The 21968-nt window shown below is 43.8% G+C and overlaps 4 protein-coding genes across 8 annotated transcripts; all 4 read right to left on the reverse strand.

Moving 5' to 3' along the window:
- Nucleotides 1-2074: 2074 nt before the first annotated feature.
- On the reverse strand, nucleotides 2075-3508 carry LOC117603689 (uncharacterized). The gene is made up of 3 exons (XM_034323072.2): nucleotides 2847-3508; nucleotides 2661-2793; nucleotides 2075-2446 (listed from the first exon to the last, which is right to left on the reverse strand). The coding sequence occupies exons 1-3, from the start codon at nucleotides 3279-3281 to the stop codon at nucleotides 2178-2180; spliced, it is 837 nt and encodes a 278-aa protein (XP_034178963.1). The 5' UTR covers nucleotides 3282-3508; the 3' UTR covers nucleotides 2075-2177.
- A 3204-nt stretch (nucleotides 3509-6712) lies between these two features.
- LOC117603839 (uncharacterized) lies at nucleotides 6713-8974 on the reverse strand. The gene is made up of 3 exons (XM_034323349.2): nucleotides 8791-8974; nucleotides 7862-8378; nucleotides 6713-7611 (listed from the first exon to the last, which is right to left on the reverse strand). The coding sequence occupies exons 2-3, from the start codon at nucleotides 8367-8369 to the stop codon at nucleotides 7250-7252; spliced, it is 870 nt and encodes a 289-aa protein (XP_034179240.1). The 5' UTR covers nucleotides 8370-8378; nucleotides 8791-8974; the 3' UTR covers nucleotides 6713-7249.
- A 3363-nt stretch (nucleotides 8975-12337) lies between these two features.
- Nucleotides 12338-15985, reverse strand: Osi2 (DUF1676 domain-containing protein Osi2). Of its 2 annotated transcripts, none has more exons than XM_034323258.2 (5): nucleotides 15894-15985; nucleotides 14712-14848; nucleotides 14260-14575; nucleotides 13999-14192; nucleotides 12338-13928 (listed from the first exon to the last, which is right to left on the reverse strand). In XM_034323258.2, the coding sequence occupies exons 1-5, from the start codon at nucleotides 15983-15985 to the stop codon at nucleotides 13564-13566; spliced, it is 1104 nt and encodes a 367-aa protein (XP_034179149.2). In that variant the 3' UTR covers nucleotides 12338-13563. The 2 variants fall into 2 exon arrangements, with proteins under 2 accessions (XP_034179149.2, XP_034179150.2); XM_034323259.2 differs by lacking the exon at nucleotides 15894-15985 and adding an exon at nucleotides 15053-15167 and having other exon boundaries at nucleotides 12339-13928.
- Nucleotides 15986-16454: 469 nt separating this feature from the next.
- On the reverse strand, nucleotides 16455-20968 carry Osi24 (Protein). Of its 4 annotated transcripts, none has more exons than XM_034323254.2 (5): nucleotides 20639-20965; nucleotides 19723-20406; nucleotides 18487-18606; nucleotides 18081-18373; nucleotides 16455-17935 (listed from the first exon to the last, which is right to left on the reverse strand). In XM_034323254.2, exons 2-5 carry the CDS (start codon nucleotides 20285-20287, stop codon nucleotides 17513-17515), a joined length of 1401 nt encoding a protein of 466 aa, XP_034179145.2. In that variant the 5' UTR covers nucleotides 20288-20406; nucleotides 20639-20965; the 3' UTR covers nucleotides 16455-17512. The 4 variants fall into 4 exon arrangements, with proteins under 4 accessions (XP_034179145.2, XP_034179146.2, XP_034179144.2 ...); XM_034323255.2 differs by having other exon boundaries at nucleotides 17513-17935; nucleotides 18487-18660; nucleotides 19846-20406; nucleotides 20639-20968; XM_034323253.2 differs by having other exon boundaries at nucleotides 17513-17935; nucleotides 18487-18660; nucleotides 20639-20968.
- Between the last annotated feature and the right edge of the window lie 1000 nt (nucleotides 20969-21968).

The raw sequence follows: 21968 nt of genomic DNA on the forward strand, positions 1-21968 counted from the left end.
AAAATTGAAATCGACTAACGCGTACCGATTTCGCTGGTTCATTCACGAAAACGTTCTAACTTTCGTTTTTCCTTAGCAATGACGTCAGTCGTGTCGCGCCCGAATTTACGGCGCTATAAAACTTTTAATCTTTCTGGTTGCCAGTTGTCTCTGAAACGGCAGAAAACGAAAGCAGAGTAGCAATCGGGCATTGATAAAGCCCGGTAATCGAACAGAGGGATGGGTGTTAAGAGAAGAAAACGAAAGCTGAACAACGTGTAGACGCGAACGGTTTTGCTTTTGAGTTACTTTCTTTTAAGTAGGTCGAGCATTTTGACTGGACCGAGTGAATTTCGCGCTAATGATCTTGTCGGATTGCTTTCTTGTACGTGATTCATCAACAACGATGATTTGATAGAATTTCATTTGTTAACAGGACACGACGAGTTGACATTAATTTTCTTTGGACAATTAGTGTATTTGTTAATAGATGATTTTCTATTAAGAAGAGAAGCTTGTGTCTGCTTTTTTACACGTAGGGAAGAGAAATGACTTTCTCTCGATCGAAGAATCATGCGGTTGACGCGTTAAAGAAGAGTGTAAGCTGGAAATTGGGTCAAAGAACTCTAATTTAATGGAATCTGTAACGAGCAAACAGAGAAGGAAAGAAAAAATTCAAAGTTCGTGAATTTAATTATCCTCTATTTGTTAGTGAAAGAAAGAAAGTGAAAGTGTAACTCCTGAGCAAAGATGAAAGTTTCCATTTTTGGAAAATTAAAATTCTAAAAAAAGTTATATTATTACCATTTTAATTCATAAGGGTAAAATATCCCCGTTACAAGTTGTATTTAACGATTGACACCTTAATAAAAAAAATAAGAAAAAATCTGCAAAGAAACATGCTTGCAGTTGCTTGATTGCACTTGCTCGAGCTGTCGGAAGTTCATCGTTCGCCAGATGCGCCTGCGCAGAAGTCGCGACGCGATCTGAGCCGATTTCAAGCTGGCTCTCCCCGTTTTATGATATTTCAAAGGCAAAAAAGGAAGCGTCCGGAATGTGTGCCAGTGGGTCTCGGCCCCCGTCGACGATTTTCCTCCCTCCAGATCGATGCTAACGAGAAGAACCGTGGAGAACGGGCCTAATTCGAAGGAAATGGTAACAGGTGGGAGAAAAGATCCGTAAGTGGGGAGGAAAAGGTGCATAGAAAGAGGTACCCTTCTCGAACTCCGTCGACTCTCTCGATCGAACGCTCCAACGACTTCCATCAACGCCTTCCCATCATTTTCCATCGGAAAAATAAACGAAAATTGAAAAGAAGAATCACGAGATACGAATTGTTAATTCAATCAGCGTCGAATGAAAAATTTTCCAAGAAATTAATTTTCCACCGAGATTAAGAGAATGATAAAGAACCTGTTAATTGGACTTAATGGTTAAATTGTACGAGAGCGTAGAGCAATTAATATCACTCTTTAGACACTGTTCCTGGGTACATGGTTCCCTGAACAACGTTTCACTTAGCACGATTTGTTACACAATCCGTGGCATCGTGCTACTTGCGAGACACGCTTACCCACAACCGTCCCACCATCGCCGACATCCGGATCATCGAGGCAAGAAAGAGCTGCAGTTTCATGTCGCTTTATGCTTGTTAATCCGTTCGATTAGGAAATATACGGGGAGAGTTTGAAATCGCGAACACCTAAGAAATATGCAACGCACGCTGACTGGTTGGCACACTTTTCCTCCTTCGATCCTCTCTCGTTTCGGTTTTCCTAAACATCCGGATCCGTTCGGGTCCATCGTTCTCGATAACAACCGATATTCCCCCTCTGGTGGCAATAAATTCAACGCTTCGAGATATTTTCTGATCGTTGATTATTCGTATAATTTTATTCGATTGCGCAAATAAATAAATGGTACAAAAGAGAGGGTAAGATGAGTATGGTAGAGGATGGTGTAATAAATAACATGGTTGTACGTGTACTTTGGTTTCCTCAGCGTCCGTCTCGTCCACCGTTCGTCCCGTCATCAAACGCGTGTCACGCGCGGCAAGAAATTTTCAAATCGTCACTTTCGTTCGTCAGTCCCGGTCACTAAGTCTCAACTAATGTCATCGTCACTGTCGTTCGAACGGCGTCAGTCCATCGTCCGAGGATCATCGAATTTTCTTCGAGATGATCCGCGCGTCGATCGCATCAGAGCACTCGTGAATCGGCGAACAGGTGAGCGTATCCTCTGTACGGTAGATCGTGGTCCTCCTCCCCGAGAGATCTCTTCTTGCGGTAGTGGTGATGACCCACGTCCTGCGCGTACACCACGTGGTGGCCACCGCCGCTGTCATGGCCGCTGGCCAACTTCTTCACGGCGACTATCAACGACAGCATCAACGCCAGCGCGGAAACCATTAACGCTTTCATGGCTAGCAGACCGAGAGCACCGAATCCCAGAGCCGCCATCATTTTTCCTGGGAACAGAAGAGGAAACATTAGTCTCTTCAGTGTCAGATGAAGGCAACATTCTTCGTGGCAATATGGTATATGAATTTACAGCTTAACATTTTTATTAATTAATATTAATATTAATGAAATCTTTACGTAGGTATTTTCGTTAAAAGTATTTCAAAAGAATAGTAAAGTTGAAATTAAGCTGAATTCAAGATTAATACACGAGTATCTTACCCATCATCAGCGCCAAGATCATGTAACCACCTCCGCCGCCCTTCTTTCCGCCGCCACCGCCCCCGAATCCGCCGCCACCGCCGCCTCCTCCTCTTCCTGAAAACAAAATAAACTTCCTCAGTTCGATGTACTCCTGGATACCCACAGATACTCGTCTGCGAGGATGTTCAAGCAACCTTGATCGACCGGCAGGCTCTCTTGAAGAGCGCTCTCGATGTTCTGCGGCAAGATGCTGGGCAGCTTTATTCTCAGCTCCCTTCCCTCCAGGAACTGCACCAACGTGCCCATGTTACCGAATCCCTTCATCAGCCTTCCCTTTCTGGCCGGTCCGGAACCAGGTACCTCGACCAGGCTGACACCGTCGAATATCTCGATGTTCGGCTCCTTGCTGGATTTCTCCAACAGCTGTTGGACGATCTTCCTGACGATCCTGACACCGTAACAGGACACGGACAGATTCTTGGCATCCGTGCTCGAACATCCCGTTGAGAATCCGCTCCAAACATCCTTGGTGTCGTTCGTGTCCGCGGACGTCGCGGTGGAAAGCACGCAGACGATCAATAGACACAGGGCCAAACGACGGCGTACCCCGTGCCCTGTGCCGTTCTCGAACCAATCCATGGTTTTCGTTGTCGAGTTATCCTCCTCGAATTTCAAGCCGACAACAAGCCTCGCGCCGAATTCCCGTCAAGTATTACGATCACGCGACGCGACACGATAAACGTAAACGAAGCCAAAGATGCGGTAGATCCTGCGGAACCTACGGTGGAGGTCCGAGTGGTGCATCTAAGCGGGCTTCAAATCACGTTTATATAGTTGCACGAGCTGGTCGGCGATTGTACTACGAAAAAAGCAACGAGAGCATCGACGTCAGACCGGGCAGACCGTTCTCTGTTCGAAGCGTGTGCATTAGCCGGCAATTTTTCGTTCGGTCCGACGATCCTCTCGTGGATTCTTTTTAATTCTTATTTCCGAGACGTTTTAGAGCGTTACGCCGCGGTTGGCTGCGAGGTCGAAGCGAGCGGGTGCGAGCCGAGTAGGCTCGCTACCGAGCAACCAACGCCTCCGCCTGCCTGTCTTCCTTCAACTCGTGCCGATTTTCTCCACCGCGCGTATTCCCGTAGTCTCTTTGTTCTAGATCAGTGGATATCAGTGCACGCGAGTCTCTTGATACCATTCAATCCGTACCGTCTCTTCCTTTCTCTCTTTCCGTCACTTTTAGTGGAGCAGAAGAGAAGGTGACCGATTTCGAATCCACCGATACGCCGAGCTGGCTGGGCTGGCTGGTCGGCTCAGCCGGTTGCCTGCTTTCCTCTGCTCATCTTTCAATATCGCAATTAACGGATTCCACGAGAGTCGAGGAGAGACGCGAGACCGGCATGTCCGCGCCAGATATTAGCTACCATGAAGTCTCTTTTCCATCGCATCCTAGACGGTATCCATTACTTAGGCGGAAAGGTAATCGATGTGGAACCCTTTCAGTCGGTTCCTGTTCCTTCCCGATGGAAAACGCAGAACAGTGGGAGGAAGGTTGATCGGTCTGGCCCGATCGACATCAGGCCAAGATCGCTTACCGAAACTAGTTCATCTCGCCGCATACCTTTCTCTTCTGTTCCACTTCCCCTCGTGTACTCGCCGATACACCGGTATATACGTAACATTGGCTGGTAGGTATAACTAGGCCCGGTTCGAAACCGTTCGCTCGTTCCTCGCGACGACACCACGCCACACGGACGATCGTGTATCCCTGAAGCACGGATCGACCCTCGTCCACACCCTTCTGTTCGAATCTTCACGAAAATTCCACCCTTCTTTCGTCCCTTCGTTCTCACCATGTCCCTTTGGGGTATTCGCGATGTCGAGAGCGAGGTTCCATTGCTAGGCTTTTCTAATATTTCTACCCGGGCTGCAACTAAAGATGCGAGTTCTAAGAATGTATAAATAAAATTAGAAATGACAATCTAATCATTTTTCGAACAACCAATTAATTTCAAAGTCCAAGTTGACTCGTATTTTTCCTTAATTGCAATATTATTGTGGAAACTATGTTTGTTAACTTTCTTCTCAGAATTTTCTTCCCGTAAGTTTCTAAGATAGCGGGTGTCGAGTATTTTTCTCATTGCAATTAAATTCAGCCTAGCAAAAGCTCGCAATCAGAAAGCCTAGATCTCTAATTGATCCGAAGTTTCTCTAAGCACTTCCGTAACCGCAAGGAGAACGTTAGAATCCATCGTATAGAGAGAGGTTTTCTCCTCTCGAATGTGTGTCGACCCCGAAACGTTCGATCATTCAGACTTGTCGACACCGTTACCAATAGTTGTACGTTAAACATCCTTGTGTTAATAATAAGAGGATTCGATCAATATTCGATACTTTCTCCTCTCGCGACGAATTTCTCTGAATACGTCGAAAACGTTCGATCGAAATGAAACCAGGTCATCGTAAGTCTCCGCGGATGATTCTTCTCGTTAACGAATTTTCCAAACTGCTCTCGATAGTCGAGCAAGTTTCGTTTTATTTCTTTTTTCCGTCTACAGGACACGAGGCTGAATCCACGTGTCGATTTTCTTTTTTTCCTTCAATTTACGAGAATCGAAAACTGGGTCAACGATGACAGCCTCCTCTTTCTCCCGGTTGTACCCGAAACCGAAAGTTGATCTCCCAAGAAGAAAGACACCTTCTTTCTCCTGGGTGTCCCTTATCGAACCGTCATCTCCTTCCCGATCCTTCCCAATCGAGCCGGAGAAAGCGACTGAACGAAACGAGGCCGACTTATTTGAATGAAGGATACCTCACGCGTTGTTCGAACAACTTGGTAGTTTTCCCTTCGTTCCGATCATCTTTGACATTTCCGAACGTGGAAAGATCAAAATTGAACAACGAGCGACATCTATGTCCTAGAAATCGTCTTATCGACGAATATCAAATTTGGCATGATGATTTATATAATAAATTGAAAATTAAGATAACTGAGCAAGAGTTGTATCGTAGCAATTATCTCATTTTTCATTCGCTACTTTGCCAATTACCAGTGACCTCCACAGTAATCAAGGTATTAATGAAAATCACGTGTTATCGTTTTGATAGCCGACAATGATAAGACACGGATACTTGCTATAACTGGTATCCATCTTTAGCTATTTTATTTTTCTGCATACCAGGTCACGTTTCATAACGTGTATATCATTCTAAGGAAACAGCTGATAATATCCTTTGAAAATAGAGCTTTTCTTATTTTCGAAAAGGTAATAGTGGAAGTATCGGTGAATTTGCAAATTTCGTTAAATGAAGAAGTAGAATTCTTGAGAGGCGAATTACATTCCTAGAGTAACTCGATGCTATCGTCACACCTGTCGTTAAAGTCCCGCTAAGTTCCGCAATGCGGAGCAACGAACATGGCATATTTTTCGTACAGAGAAACTTCGAATACTCCATCGACCGCGATCATGGCATATTGAACAATTTTATCCGAAGAATATTGTATATAAAATGAGATATCTGAATTGTTTTTGTCAAGAGCACGTGTAAACTGAGAAAATCAAATATTTCGTATTCTTGAAAAAGAAGTTTCAATATTCTTTTCATTTTTCGTAATTGCACGCGGTAAATTTCATACGAATATCCGGTTGATTAACTGTGCTTGACCGGTAAAATCGTTGGTAACGGAAACGTAAACGATTCTTAATAGAAAGTCGATTCCAACTATTTCTAGATCGTAAACAGACCAAATCCGCGGATAACGAGTAATCTACTTAACTCGTCGGCTTTTCGTATTCGTTTCATGTTCGCTTCACAAATGTTACAAGAATTTGCATTATGTTTAAATATAATAAACGCGGAACGTGTTTCATTTCCAATTCAAACAGGATAATTGCGATAAACTCTCAGCTATTACTTTTAATTTACGGTAATTCAAAGCAACGATACTCGGTTAAAATTTCCTTTCAATTATCTTCACTTGCATCTTTTTATCATCTCATGATTTATTCACCCGGTCAATTATGTAAATTGTGGGAAGGTAGATGAAGATATAGACACGTTACAAAAAAGAAATAAATATTTATTTATACAGGTAAAAAAAAAATAACATAAAAACAACATTATTGTACAATCATTGTCCCTCGTTGGAGGGACGGACAAATAAGTTAATCATAAATTAGTTGATAAACGAAGTGTAATTAGAGAAAAGCGTATACGTCCGTTTGTCGCGTCGATGGGAACGTCTTGTTCGTCCGTCGGTCGTTCGAAGCATGATTGAATTTTTCAAACATTTCTGGAAACAATGGATGAATGAAGTCAAATGTTGTGTCAGTCGAAACATAGTCCGGTCAATTGTCAGTCGGTTGATGGTCAAAGAAAGCAAAGATATCGTTCGAGGAAGAAAAATGAAAACGGTCAGTGAGAAAAATTGAAGAACAGGTAGGAAGAATTAGAGAAAGACGGAGTCAAAGAGAAAATGAAATACTAAATCTAACGGCAAGAACGTGTTGGCAAGAATCGATGGACACCGAGGACCCGACTCGGTCTAGCAGACGAAAGCCAGTTAGGTTCGAATCAGGTACCACGAATTCGGATCTTCGAACTCGTCATCATTTAGCATGGGCCGAGTAGGCTAAATCGTGGGCGTCCGTTTGCCCGGAAATCGGGCTCTGACCATGGAAACTTCTGGCCCATCCGCTCGAGTAACTGTCACCGTGTCCATGGTCCGAACTGTAGGTATGGCTGGAGCTGTGATGAGGGTGTGCGACCACTTCGTACGTCACGTGCTTCTGTTGCGAGAACAATTTCTTCAGGCCGATTATACCAGCCAGGAGGAGAGCGATCTTGGAGAGAAGAAGCGCCTTGCCGACCAACAGTGCGAGTGCCTTGAATGCCAAGCCACCGATCAGACCGATCTTCAGCACCGCAGCAGCGATCAGCGGCCCCATGTTATTGTTCTTCTTCCCACGACCTGAAACGAGATATCAAATGAGATTGTTGTCGCTTTCGTCGAGGAAGGTAAACGTCGAGGACTTTCTATGGTAGTAAAGTTTGATGAGGCGTGACTAAATTGTCGGATAAAGGAATCTTTGTTTTGTGGCGGAGGTTTAATTGTCCGGGTGTCAAAGTGAATTTTCAGTCTTGAATCATTGACACTTGAGCGAAGAAAGGATCTATCACCATCGATAATTAAAAGAAATTCTAGCTCCTGTGATAATTACCATCCTGAACAGGAACATTATCCGCTCGTTCGATGGACAGGCCTAGATTCAACGAGCCATTTTCATCCTCTGAGGCGGAAACAACGACGTCGTCTTCTGGAAGAATCCTCCATTTGATGCTTCTAGACTTGACGAACGCGTACACCTTGTTCGCAACAAGGTCGAGGACCTCGGATTCGTCGTCTTTGCTTCTACCAGCTTCGAATGTGATCACCTCCTCGGACGCTTGGCTAGTTTTTCTGATCTCGATGTCGTCGGTCAACTCGATCGACGCCTTCTTCAGCAGTTTGTTCATGTACGTCACAAGCTTCAGCATCACACAGCTACTCACGTCGTTCTGAGAGCACTTGGAGTTCAATTTACGAAGCAACTCCTCCTCGTATTTCGCTCGATCCGTTAGCGTCACAGACTGCTGCTCGAGGACGCTGATCTTGTCGAGCTTCTCCAACGGATTCGCCAGACACGCGGACAGGTAGGAGATCAACAGGAATACTATAATCGTCTTCATCTTGTTGCTCTGTAAAATCATTCTTTGTTCAATGCTAGGGACCGGTTAATCGTCTAACAATTTTAACACTAGAGCTACCGAAACAGTCAAAATGACTGGTTTCAAGTTTCTTATTTTAATTTATAAATATTTTAAGGCATTTTTGCTGGAATGTATGTTGGCTATTCTATATTATTTTCAACTTAAAAATTAATTTCAGACCATGAAATCAAGGTCACTGTTAAATCTTGAAAAAGGAATGATTTAAAAAATCATTGCTAGGACACCCTTCAACATCAACCCTCAAAATAATTTGCAAACTCAACACAATAGCTCTAATAAAAAGGAATAAAAATAAAATAATTAGCGTCCATTCCCAAAGGATCAAATAATCAGAATTTAACGAATCCAAAGAACGATTGAATGACAACGAGGAACCCACCTGAATTTCGATCCTCTGATTGAGAAAACAGAAGCTGGGTCGAGGGCACGCTGAAGGGACGGCGCCTCTTCTCTCTTCCTTCCTTCCTGGCTGAAACTAAGGCACTACGCAAGCGTCCCTTTAGCGCGTGTGTGACCCGATGCGTGGATCGAGCGTAGCGAGTATTCTGGACCCGTCGTCTCGCCCCGGCCACTTTATATACGTAGATCTGAACGGCGTATACGGACGGCATACACGCGTAAGCAAACGCGTAAACGTGCAACACGCAACCGTCGAGCCACCACCATCCCGCAGGAGGGAGCGGGCCACACGAGGGCGGGTGGTGTGCCCACTTTTGCCTTTGATACGAGCTGGCTGGCTGACTGGTCGATCGGAATCCTGGTGGTGGGATTCGTGTTATACGACTGTTTGCCTCTCCTTCTACGCGCAAACTTGCTGAAAAGAGAAGCGACCTGATATCCCAAGGTGAAGGCTCTCGTTCTCTTCGTCGTGTAGCCGTGCAAAACTGGTTCCCCCTGGACACCTTCGTGGGACACCATCGACGGACATCGCTTCCACCGTGTACGGACTGTTGTTGTTGTTGTTGCTGTTACCTGCCTGGCTTACCAGCACACACTCGCGTGCCAGTATTACACGCATAGAAGATTCCTGGACACGTTGGGGAACCGCCACGACCCGCCACGAGAACCGTGTCACGTATGTGGAGCACGCGCGACATCGGCCGAATGAGTAGCCATTTCGGTACACCGACTGCGACCCAACGTGCAACCAGACGCGTTCAATGGAATCTTTACGGTTCGGATGCGATTCATCGTTTACAGGTGGGACGTTCGGGTATACAGGGTAGAGAGATATTTCTACGTGACCTGACCACTTATTCCTGTTAAGTAGATTATGAACCAGTGTCGGACGAAAATTCATGCAACCGTTGCTAGAAGAAATCTAGACGATTTACGTGCTTTCAACGGGCATGACATTCATTCTCTTTCTTATCGCTCATCAAGGATCTTCCCAGCCGTTGATTTTTCGCGTAGAGAGCGTAGAATGATTTACGTAGACAGCTGATGAACGCCGTGGAAACGACACGCCTGGGTTAGGGGAAAAGCACGATTCATCGATGCCATTTCACGGACTCTTTACTCGTCTAATTTCAGGACAGACACATTTTTCTTTGATTCTAGACTCTTCCTCTTCGTTTCGTTCGTACGACGCGTGGGAAAAATGAAGAAAAAGAAAGAAGGGAAATTCGCGACACGTGCACGGAACTGTTCCCGTGCTGGCACACGATACGGATTCAAATCGAGGTGAAAAACACTCTAGAAAGCAACGGGTCAGCGTTATATTACGCTCGTAAAGAAAGTAAATATCGCGGCACCGCGTGCCGTAACAAGAAACAATTACGCCAGGAAGAAGGCGTGTGTGACGAAGTGTGCCAAGTTCGTGGCTGGTATTCGCGAGAGTCTAGAAAAGTTCGAGTACCGAACCGATTCATCCGATACTGTTGCGAAGAATCCACCGTGTAATCTTCGTCTTGATACGTCGAATAAATATTTGCAAGAGAGCTTGTGGAGTGTAACGAATGATAAATGGTACTGTCCGAGAACAGTTAATCAATTTCAAAATTATTATCACGATATAAATGACTTCTGAATGATGCTACAGAGTTACAGTTCAGCTTTAGCGGTGTCGAGATCGGAACCAGAAGAACCGGACAGGGAGAGCTCGCAGAAAAACAACGATATCCGCTTTTCATTCTTGAATCGAACCTGTTTTCTTATGCAGGCTGCTTTCGCGAGAGACAAGTGGCCGATGCAATCCTCAGAATTTTTATTTTACGTCTAAAAATTACCCAGGGTTAATTAAACTTCTTCGATCGACAACCGAATGACCTGGGTTCGGTAACAAATAAGCAACGAGACGAAAACTTTCATCTCCAAAAGGAATCGCGACTGCAATTTGCATTTCGAATATGAAAATATATCGCACGCGACTCGTCCTCATTTTTGAGAACCGACGCAGTCATAAACGCGCCACCTTCTTCCCGCCATTTCTAATCTCAACAAATATCGTTACAAAAAATTCAGAAAAAGTGTGCCGGTGTGGAATCGTACATGGTGACCGATTATTCGCAGCGACCATGGTTGGATCTCACGGTGTACGATGGAGATGTTTTGGTAGTCCACGAACCGTTACGTCGAATTCCACTCGAACGATTTGTCAGAGTCGCCAGACGTCGTGGGTGACCGATTTCCGGTGAAATTTCCGATCGCCTTTCGATAGATTCGGTACTAGTTACGAGAAGCACACCAAAGTTATTTTGGCGTGAGAAAAATTAGGAACGAATATAATAACACACTTTCGCGCTAGAATTCCAGCGACTCAACAGAGCCGATCGTAATCAACATCGACGATTAATTACTCAGTAGGTAGCTCCTACAGTTAGACATAGGGTGTGTACGACTAATTAATTTATTGAAAGATCCTCATTGATAATAGAAGCTTCCATATCAGAATTTGCTACAATTTATAACAAAATTGAATTTTAATTAAAAATTTCAATTTGTGACAGAAGTTTCAGAATATTAAAATTCCTGCCTGTTCCTAGCAAAATTTCTGCTAGCCGAAAGGATCGAAGGAAGATAACGCTTGACATTCCCACGTCTCATCAAGAACACACGAAGCCTATCCCGTTTCCTTCGAACCGTTCGCCGGTCAAACGATGAGAATTAAACGATCGACCACGGCGAAAAACGGAAAAAGATATCAAAAGAATCGGTCACGTGCGAATCTTGGCGATTTGCATTGCTCGAGCGCCGTTGATATCTACCTGTTTCGTTAACTTTCTCCAGGTAACCTTGTTCCCTCATTCTTTTTCCCCTCGCGCACGTTACCGTTCATATACACGATTTAGCGCGATCGCTCGACCATGCAGACAGGAAAGTTCGCATTCTACCCTCTATGTGACGTAAAGGACCCGCCGTTATCAAGGTCATCCTTGGGCGTTCGTCACCGTGGGAAGCCCATTCGCGGCCTTGATTTCAGTCACTGACATCCACGGGGTCATCCAACTGTGCAAATTTATTGAATAGTATCGTGGTAATTGGTATAATATTAATGGTGCAAAATGGTAAACTTGAAATTTAAATTTGGGAAGTAACCGATCGTCTCGATATTAGTATCAATCGAACGGATCGATCGACCGCGATATCGCGGCGTGTTTAATAGCGACGGGTTTAAAAGTGAAACTATCGCGAGAACGTATAGAATGGTGCGGTTGCGGGTCGCGAGAGCATCGGGAGATCGATAAGGATTTTCACTGATCGTTACTGTGAAACAGGTTTGCCCCGTTTGCGGGCCTTCGTTAAATCGTCGGAGGTTTTTCGGTATGGAATAATGAAATATTATGGAAATATTATGGAGAGAAATCGCGTGATTTCTTGTAAAAAATTCTGACCGAGAAGATCGGGAATGAGGATGAATGAGTGGGAAGGATTAAAAATTAATTACTCGATTAATGACACATTTATTTTTCACAATTTTCTATACAGACAACTGAACAATGCGATTCGAATTTTTTTTTTTTCTTTGTCGAACATTCATAGTGTGTCGTGTTCGTGATTCTCGGTAGCCCTAAAGAATGTCAACTTGAAGGAAGTGCACGATTTCATAGTGGCTCGTGTACGATGAACTGGTTCGCAAAATCGAGTGTTTTTGCCTCGAGTGCCACGGCTTTCCGTGTTTTCCGTGCATCGCCTCGGGACGGCAGACCGCTTCCGGTCTTCTGATCGAATGAGGCCACTTGGTCAACGGGTCCGTTCCATCCGATTCTCTGGATCGCCAGTGAGAATCGCGTTCAACCGGTTGTCCCGTGCACGTTCCTTCCATCTTTTGCCGACACCAGAAAGAGAGAATCAAGCGTGATATCCTCGCGACACGAGATTTTCACGCTTTGAACCCGGCCACTTGTCACGCGGTGAAACGGCTACAAGAATGTATGGACGACGTTAAAATCCTTCGACGTGAATTTCTTTCACAAGGCAAGGAGATGGCATCGTGATTAATTAAAATTAAGGGATGAGAAATTACACCTGTGTTGATACACAATTCAGTTCGAAGGGACCAGAAAGAAACTACAAATTTTCAATGACAATGTAATTTACATTGATGTACAATAATCAAAATAGCGGTAATCCGTTTAAGCAGGCTGCAGAGGTCGATGTCCTCGTTTTTCCGCAATTTCCAGCTCCAAACATTATTATTATGATGAACCGCAGAAAAAATACAGAAAATGGACAACTTAGAAAGGTCATCAATTTTCGTAGGAACAGTAGTTTATTGTTACTAATTGCTAACTTAAGGCTAAGCTGACAATATTCCTTAAACACTGTCACAATAAATAATTCAAAACGTATGATAGAAAAATATACCTATATACATCACTAACGAAAATATATGAGAAACGTCAGCGTCTTTTTAACTAATTGTAAATGATCTATGACGGTCTATTGAAAAATGGCAACGTAATTTGGCCAAGAATCTCCAATTCCCGAAACGTTAATTCAACAACGCCTATTGCTATTAGAAGAGAGCTTATGTCATGAAAGTCTAGAAATATATCTTCAAGAACAAGAATGACTTAAATATCATAAATATTATAAAACTGGGGATAATTATTTCAGTCATCCTCGTTCTCAAAGGCTTAAATAAATCTATTTAAAAAATATAAAACTATCAGGTTCTTTACAAAACCTGAGCAACGAAGAGAGCGTTCGTCTACGATTGATACTCTTGATAGCCTCGATAAGCAAGGTCCTGTCCAAAGGACACGGTATCACCGTGAAAACCACCATGGTACTCCGAACCATGATGAGCACCCTGCTCGTAAGGATTCGAATTATCCTTGTAATAAGGATAAGCGATTCCGCTCTGGCTATAAACCGGAGGATGATAATTTTGCGTGAGAGGTTTGTACAATTTTAAGAAACCGATCACACCGGGTATCACGATCGCCAGGAAGCCAAGGAACTTCTTAAAGGACGCCAATCCCAGGATCAAAGGGAGGAACAAGAGCAGTTTCAATTTGAAGAGCTTCAACACGATCAGCATTGGAATAAGCAGCCTCTTCAGTTGATGTCGAGCTACAAAAAGATTAAATTAATAATTTAATCCTGATGGTAGCAACAATTTATAAGGATGAAGAGGACTCACAGAAGAGAGTATCCTTCTTATTTTCAAGCGTGTCGATCTCATCCGCGATCTCGTCTAAAAATCGAGGAGCATACACCTGGTTGTCTCCAGTCTCTTCGGATGGAATCTGCAACTCGATGGCCACGGTTTTCACGAATTTTTCCGCTTTTCTTAACGCGAATTTCATCAGCTGGTCCCATTCAGAGTCGCTGGACCTGAATTATAGAAAAATGTTAGCAAAGGAAAGGATTAAATCGTTGAATTCAGCAAATTTATGCGTACCTCGCTTCTCCAGAGTATTCGTACGGCTGACGACTGACTTCTTTCACTACGTCCCTGGACAACCTTACAACCTTCACGTAATCGTTCAAATTATACTGTGGCTGATCAAAGAAATCGGAAAAGTAACTGAGGGCCTGGGATTTGAAGCATTCCGCCAAATCACCATTCAAACAACCCTTGTTCGTTTTCGCTATATAAGGATCTACGTTTCGTCCTGTTCCTAGACCAATCCAGTCGAACAGACCCTTCCCTTGTCGGGTCTTATTATAAGGTATTTGCTGTTGTAATTGTTCCTGTACCTCCGGCGTATGATTTTCTAAAAGAAAGGAAATGGCAATCATCAAACGAAACAGAAACGAATATTCATCTTTCTGAATTTGCTATCGTTAATTATGTAAGATTATTAATAATCTCCAAGTTCTGCTATGAAATTTTGAATTTGAAGAACATACCGCGTCCTTCAGCCCCGTCACCGGAAGTTCCGTCTTCGAAGGTGACCGACAGACAGGGTACCAACAGTATCCAGAGCACCAGACCATGGTTTACCAACAACTGCACTAGTCGCATGCTGCTCACCTGAACGTTGCACCTGCAGTCACGTAGCTTTATCGACACTCATTTTATTATTTGTAAACAGACAGCTCTGTAAACGTCGTTTAAAAGAACGACAGAAACGAAACGGATCGAATGATCGAGATGTGTTCTGGTACTAGCGCGATCTCAAAACAACTATGTCCTTTTTTGAGCAAAATTTCAAGAAACAAATTATTAAAAATGGAGGATCAACTCTTACCAAACTTTGTCAAGTAACTGGTTTCCAGAACGACATGGCGCAACGATTTGGGAATGGAAAAGAAAAAATGACGTTGATCGTGATTCACGAACCGCACTCGAGTGTCTGCTGGAGAACAGCTTCGATCGTAACCGCGCCGTGGATTCCGATGTTCCGTTAGTTAGACGGACCAATCGGAGCACGATATTCAAAGGAACCGGGTCCGTAACCTTCTATTCCGGTCGCGTGTCCGCGGTATTCATTACACCGATCACGTACACTATTAATCAACCATCGATCATTACCGAATTTCCAATTTTCGTGTGGTACCGTTGCAAAGTTCTCTTTTTTAATCCTTACACAATGGATCGCTAAAATGGCGATGATTTAAATTTAATTTTATACTATTTTGAGTGTCGTTATAAGTGATATTTTTCAAATGCTCGAAAGCCTTTCATCGAAGAATTTGAATGTCTAATTTTAGTCGAAGCACCGTTGCGTGGTTTCGTAATGTCTGAATCAAGATTGACCTGGTGTTGCCATTGGAGGTTTAAGTCGAAAGGTTCGAATTTTAGAGTATTTTAAAGGATTTAGAATTTTTTCTGCTAGGAATCAGGAAACTGCAATTATAGCGAGGTGCTATACTGGATAAGATATAAACATCGCGTACAATCTATGGTAGCCATAATCTCACATATCGCAATTTCTTTTTCATATATCAGAAGCACGTCACAATCATTACACGATTACGAAAAGTGATCGATCCAGGAATTTCAGTTTTTAATCGAATCTATCAAAACACCATCGTTAACAGTATCATCGCGATAATCCGGGGAAAATATTGCACACAAACGATTCTCACCTTTTCAATGGAAACGCGATGAAAGAACGGTTCTGTCCACGATCCCGATTCAATAACACCTTGATGCATGAACTTGAAGAAATGCGACGCATCCGCTTGCGTTTGACCACATTTATATGAACTACCAACGTTCCTCCGAAGAGACAGGGAGAGGGTAAGATCGTGGGTTGTTACGGGAGAAGAAAAAAAGAGATGTTGAAAAAAATCGAAAGTGAAAGCAGTCCGGCCGGATATAGGACCGGAATCGGGCAGTTTTCAACAAAGAGAGACGAGCAAGCGCAACGAATCCGACAGAGTCATTGGACTTTCCTTCGTAATTCTACGATCGAACGTGCGTCATAGCCTTGCTCCTTTCGTTTTCTCCCGTGACCCATACACACCCACATTTACACATTTACACTCTGCGTGTCTTTCTTCCGGCTTACCACATCAACCCTTTCCGTATTCCTTTCGACTTCTTTCGAAAACAAAATTTCACCGAAACCGGGATAACACGATTCACTGGTTCCACGTGACGAAACATTCAAAACGCGTTCGTTTGCGTAACTATTTACCGTTTAAGGAGAACTAATTAGTATTCGCGCAGCGTTTTATTGACGCACTGTACAAGAAATTCTTTGACAAGAGCCGATTATCCGACCCTGATCAAATAAATAAATATAATAAATAAATAGCTAATCGATAGGAATTCGAGGCGACGTCAATGTTGCCTCGAGCTCCTCGATAATTCGCTACGTTATTACAATAGTACGCTAAATTGCTAATCATTGTGTGTCGCCTATTGAAAATCAAAGCGTCGTCGACGTCGCGACGCGATGATTTTCATAGGTGTTTTCGATCAGCGAGATTCGAAGGACTCCACGTAGTCCGATACAAATGTCTTCGAGTTTGTTTTCGATTATTCGTAGTTCGTATACGGTATAAATTAAAATATGCAGATACTGTTAACTTCTTTTGGACTTTGAGCTTGTGATTCGCAATGTTTCACCAAATAGTAGACATTTAAAACGGTAAATATTTAATACTTTCACTCCAGTATAATTAAATAGCAATAAATTAAAAGATGATAGCGTAAAAAGTTATATATTCAAATCACAAATGCGTGAAATAGCTATTAAAGTGTTAAAATCAACGTGCGGCGCCGTTTAGCTGGTGATTTCAATGCCTGGTTGGTAATGTCTTCGCGCCGGTAAACTTATTATTCTCATTTCCACAAAATTTCCCAAATACTTAACATCGAAATGCTCGAAAGATGTAGAATAAATAGCAATAAATTAAAAGATAATAGCGTAAAAAGTTACAGTTTAAAATCACGAATGCGTGAAATAGCTATTAAAGTGTTAAAACCAACGTGCGGCGCCGTTTAGCTGGTGATTTCAATGCCTGGTTGGTAATGTCTTCGCGCCGGTAAACTTATTATTCTCATCTCCACAAAATTTCCCAAATACTTGACATCTAAATACTCGAAAGATGTAGACTAAAAATGAAATGATTAATTAAATTTCCTCAAAGTCCCCGTATCTGCATATCATCGACAAGAAACACCAAACTATCTCGCGACGATACTACTCGAGACTACATTCGATCGAATGGACACTATTCAGTTCTAATACATCTTTTCACAACTTTCTCGCGTGTACCAGCTTGTCGATGTCCTGATAAGTAGCAAGCATCGCCTGGTTTTGTCTGAGAGTTTGATCCTCCCGCGCAACAGCACACTTCGAATAAGCGTCCTCGCATTTCACTCCGTCCTGGCCATCCTTCGCTGCTTTCATGTAACGGAAGAACCTGAGGACATCCGGGTTGTCGCTACTGGGTCTCCTCAGTTCGTTCAGTTCCCTGGACAACTGTGCCGAGACCAGATTCGAGTAGGGCGCGAATCTGGCCGGGCTTCGGTACATCGCGCACACCGCGTACTCCCTGCAACCCTCCGTCGTGTGCCCGAGACGGGAAAACACGGCGTCGAGACGCGATAACAGCGGGGAATAGAAGGGGTCGTAGTTGGTCAGCAGCAACGAACTCGTGGGAATCTCATGGAAAACCTGTGAAGTTTATTAATTCAATTGGACGGTTTTGACGTTATACTGGTCGAGCAAGCTTATCGCGTTGATTGCGAGTGTAAAAATGAACGTGCGTGGATTCGAGATACCTGCAAGATACTCGGATCTCCATCTTTAAAGATATTACCTTGAAGTCTTGCTTTTTAGAGAGCCCGTTGGCGGCTACATGTCTAGTGTAATAACGATCGGAAATGGCGTTTGCGTGAGTGATCCTAGGATCGACGAAGGAATATCGCGAGGCTATGTCTGGGCTCTTCTGCGGCTGCATCATACTCTCGTCGTACATCGCGGAAGCGGGCAACGTTCCTACCGGTTGTCGTGTCAGGTAATCGTCGTTGTACAGGTCAGAATTGTCCTTGAACTCGAAACTCTCTTCTGGTTGTGCCGTGGTATGCGCTGACTGAGCGAAAGACGAAACACCTAGAAAAATGATAATTATTTTAAATATCAAATTTCTTCAAATGGAAATACTTATACAATAAGGCTGATAGAGAAACTAATTTCCCTAAAACGAAGGGATCGAAGATACGTACCTTTACCAAGGATATTACCGATACTTCCAATGATACTGGGCAGGAAAAGTGCAATGAGAACGCTCTTAAAGATCTGTACACCGAAAATCAGAGGTAGCAGCAGCTTCTTCAGGCCAAACGCTAGAAAACCAAGTCCGAATCCTGTTAAAAAGGTACTCTTTCCCTGAAAGATGGCTGAAAGCAAAAGTACCAGCACATTAAAGCCCTGCGGTTAGTCCTGTAAGCCATGCTGCAGCCAGCATATTCTCTCGCCGTCAAGTATCTCGTACTCCAAATCGTTGCGGACGCGTGTAAAATTTGCTGTAAAATCATTGCTGAACGTGAAATTTTTAGCGTCGGCCAATGCGATTGACACGCACGCAATGACCGGTGATTCTCGTGAACGAAGCCGAAGAACGGGGATTCTCGTTTTGTGCCAATCAGCGGTTACCAAAGCCTAAGTTAATCATTTTTAGCACGCAAAAAGCCAATCAGTAAATGTAATAAGCATTCCATTTTTATGTTAAATAATTTTTTCTCGCTCCGTCCACGTAGAACTGCGTACACCAATGTATCCTCTTTCGATCGAGACGAAAACGTGTTTTGAGTCTTGATGGTAATAATTTTGAATCCTGACAAACCTGATCTCCTCGAAGAATTTCGACTTCGAAGTAAGTCAAAGGAAAAGCAGGTTTCTAGCTTCTTTGACTCCTGTATTTCCTGTTTCGGGAAAGTCGACTCAAAAACGTACGTGTTGACATAAACATGCCTACTTTCTCGGTGATCGTCGAATTCTAACAAGACATTTTTCCCTCGCTCGAAAGTTAATTTCTGACCGGCATTTCATCGGCTACCATCAAGACCCAATTGTACAAACATCATCGGCACGTTTCGATTCCGATCGCGTTAACACCGTTCAATTTTTATCGAAAATTTATGAAATATTTCAGGTTGCCGTCTTTTATCTACTTACTATTGGAACAACATTCGAAACGTGCCGATGAAGTTTGCCTTTCCTCACGAAACACCTGGTTTCTGGTATACGATCCCGAGGAACCATCTTCCACAGCACACACAGAGCGACAACAGCGAGAAGCAACATCGAACGTGGTACGAGTGGAGCAACAAACAATCAAGTACATAGCAACAACGCAACATTCTCGCAAAACATGCGGCGCGGGCAAGTATCTCACATTCGAGACGCTGGTACGGGCAAGTTAACGAAAGCGTGACTCGAACAACGTTCCGTGGACTCACCGTTGAAGAAGGTTCTAGCTTTTCTACCGGGAATTAAATCCTTGCTCAGACGTATCTTTATTACGTGCTCTCTTGCGTACCGACGAACTTTATCGAGTAGGCTCGCGTCCGAACGGACGTTACCTTTTTCGTCCGTCCTAGCGACGTCCCTGTTTCTTATAATCTGCACACTGTCGGTCACGTTGTAAGCGTCCATTCCAGACAGCCTGTCCAACAGATCTGACAATTCCTTCCGGACGCACGGCGTCGTTCGATCGCCCTGGCAATCGGTCCACCCGATCGGAGAGGACGTCGCGTTCTCCATTTGCGACGCCTCTATCTGATACTGTAGCTTGTCGTCGGTTTGTATCAGCTGATTCATGTTCAAGTCGAATTTCGTAGGTTTCCCAGGTGACTGGTGAAGATGTTGGTCATCCGGGTCGTAGCTGGTGAACGATACCTCGTTCTCGTGCACCGGGCGACCGGTATCGTTCAAGGCCGACACGTGTTTCTTGACCCCGACCGCCGGTTGGAGCCACGCGATCGCCAACACCGCCAAGATCGCGCCTCCTCTCGATACACCCATGATCCTCCAGACTTCCGTTTCCCTAACAATCACTCCAGTCTTGACACTCTCTCTTGGCTAGCTACTTTTACCGCCGATCGATAACTGCATCTCGATCGGCCGTGATCGTTCGCTGCTCTCTATGATGATGAAAAAAAATTAATCGAGGTATCGCTCATTAAGACACGCAAGTGCGCAGGTACTTTTACTGTGCAAAGAGGAGAAATTGATTCAACCTTTGATGAACGTAGATCTTTTTTCAAATAATCAACTTCTTATCTTTGCGCTGTACAAATGGACGTCGTTTTAATTAATCTTCGTCTGAAGAGGGAGAAACAGGAACTGGTAACAGTGAACGGTAACAGTACTTACCAAGGTTGCGTTTAAAAATCGAAGAATCTGAGTGAAAGATTATATGGTAGCTTCGATTGTCACGACAGAACGTTCCCGTTCGAACGACACCAGGTACACGAAACTGTTCGTGTTAACGATCGTCCATGTTGTAATAAGCTTCTCGATCTTGGTCCAACGATTGTGAATGAGTATTGGTTCGATTATTTCGGGTTCGAACGTGATCGGAAACGATCGAAGTGAGAACGACACCGTGTGAAATGAAAGTTCGAGACGACGGCCGACTCGATACTGGCGAGTCTCCGGAGGATCGGCTGGACTGATCCGATCTGGGTTACCCGGCCATCCGTCTGTTCGTCCCTCTGTCCGTTCTTTTCCACCTTCCACGTTCGTTCATTCGTCCATTCCATTCCCACCGACTGCTCACTTTGAATCTCCTTCTCTTCTTATCGCGTCGACGGTTCGTCGTCCTCTTCCATTCAAATCCGATCGAATTCGAGGTGGGTCTAAAGAACGACCGGACCGATTTCACCGGCTGGAATTTCGGCTGATGACGCTCGACCAGAATCTTTTTTTCTTTTCCTGTCTTCCCGTTGCTTGTTTATATTCTTGTTCCTGTTCCCTGGCAACCGACTTGTGAAAGATAATAGTACTTCGATGTATATGCAAAGGAAGTGTTAATTAAAATAGAATTTATGGTGTGGCGTTATCAGAGACACTATTTTAATTATTTGGTCATTTCCAGGAATCGTAATTGTTTATCTAAATAATTTTTAGAAATTTCTAAGCTCTCGACACTCGAGAGTGTGATCCTCCTCGCGCGGAAAATTCGACGCGGAAAATCGCACCTATCCAACGCGTGCGCGTCCGATGTCGTTGCACCGACGACATAAATATCGGCTTCGCATTTTCAGTAGACGTTCAAGTAGGCCACTAATCCGGTTTCGACTTTATTTTGTTCCCTGTCGAAAAGATCGCACGGATAAAACCCCAGTAATGAAGATGATTTTGCGTCTTTCTTCCGCGAACGAACCGCGTCGTCCGTCGTTAACGCGAAGAATTTCCATGTCGACGCTGTTCGTCGGGGAAAAGGGTACTTTGACAAAGTTCGAACAGATCGATCGAGCTGTGTTTTTACCAGCGATTTCACCGTAGTTCGTCCCGAATTCAAAGGCCGTTCGACGTTTCCTCGAAATCGCCGATCGTGATCGCGTTTACTCTCACGTTGAGCCAGGAAAACTTACTGTTGAATATTGATTCGAAGGTCGTCCGATCGTAATAGTCACAGGTTCATTTGAACTCTAGATACGTACATGGTCTATTGTATTCTTAGTACAATTATTCGAACCAC

The sequence above is a fragment of the Osmia lignaria genome, chromosome 11, assembly GCF_051020975.1.
Source record: "Osmia lignaria lignaria isolate PbOS001 chromosome 11, iyOsmLign1, whole genome shotgun sequence".
Lineage (NCBI taxonomy): Eukaryota > Metazoa > Arthropoda > Insecta > Hymenoptera > Megachilidae > Osmia > Osmia lignaria.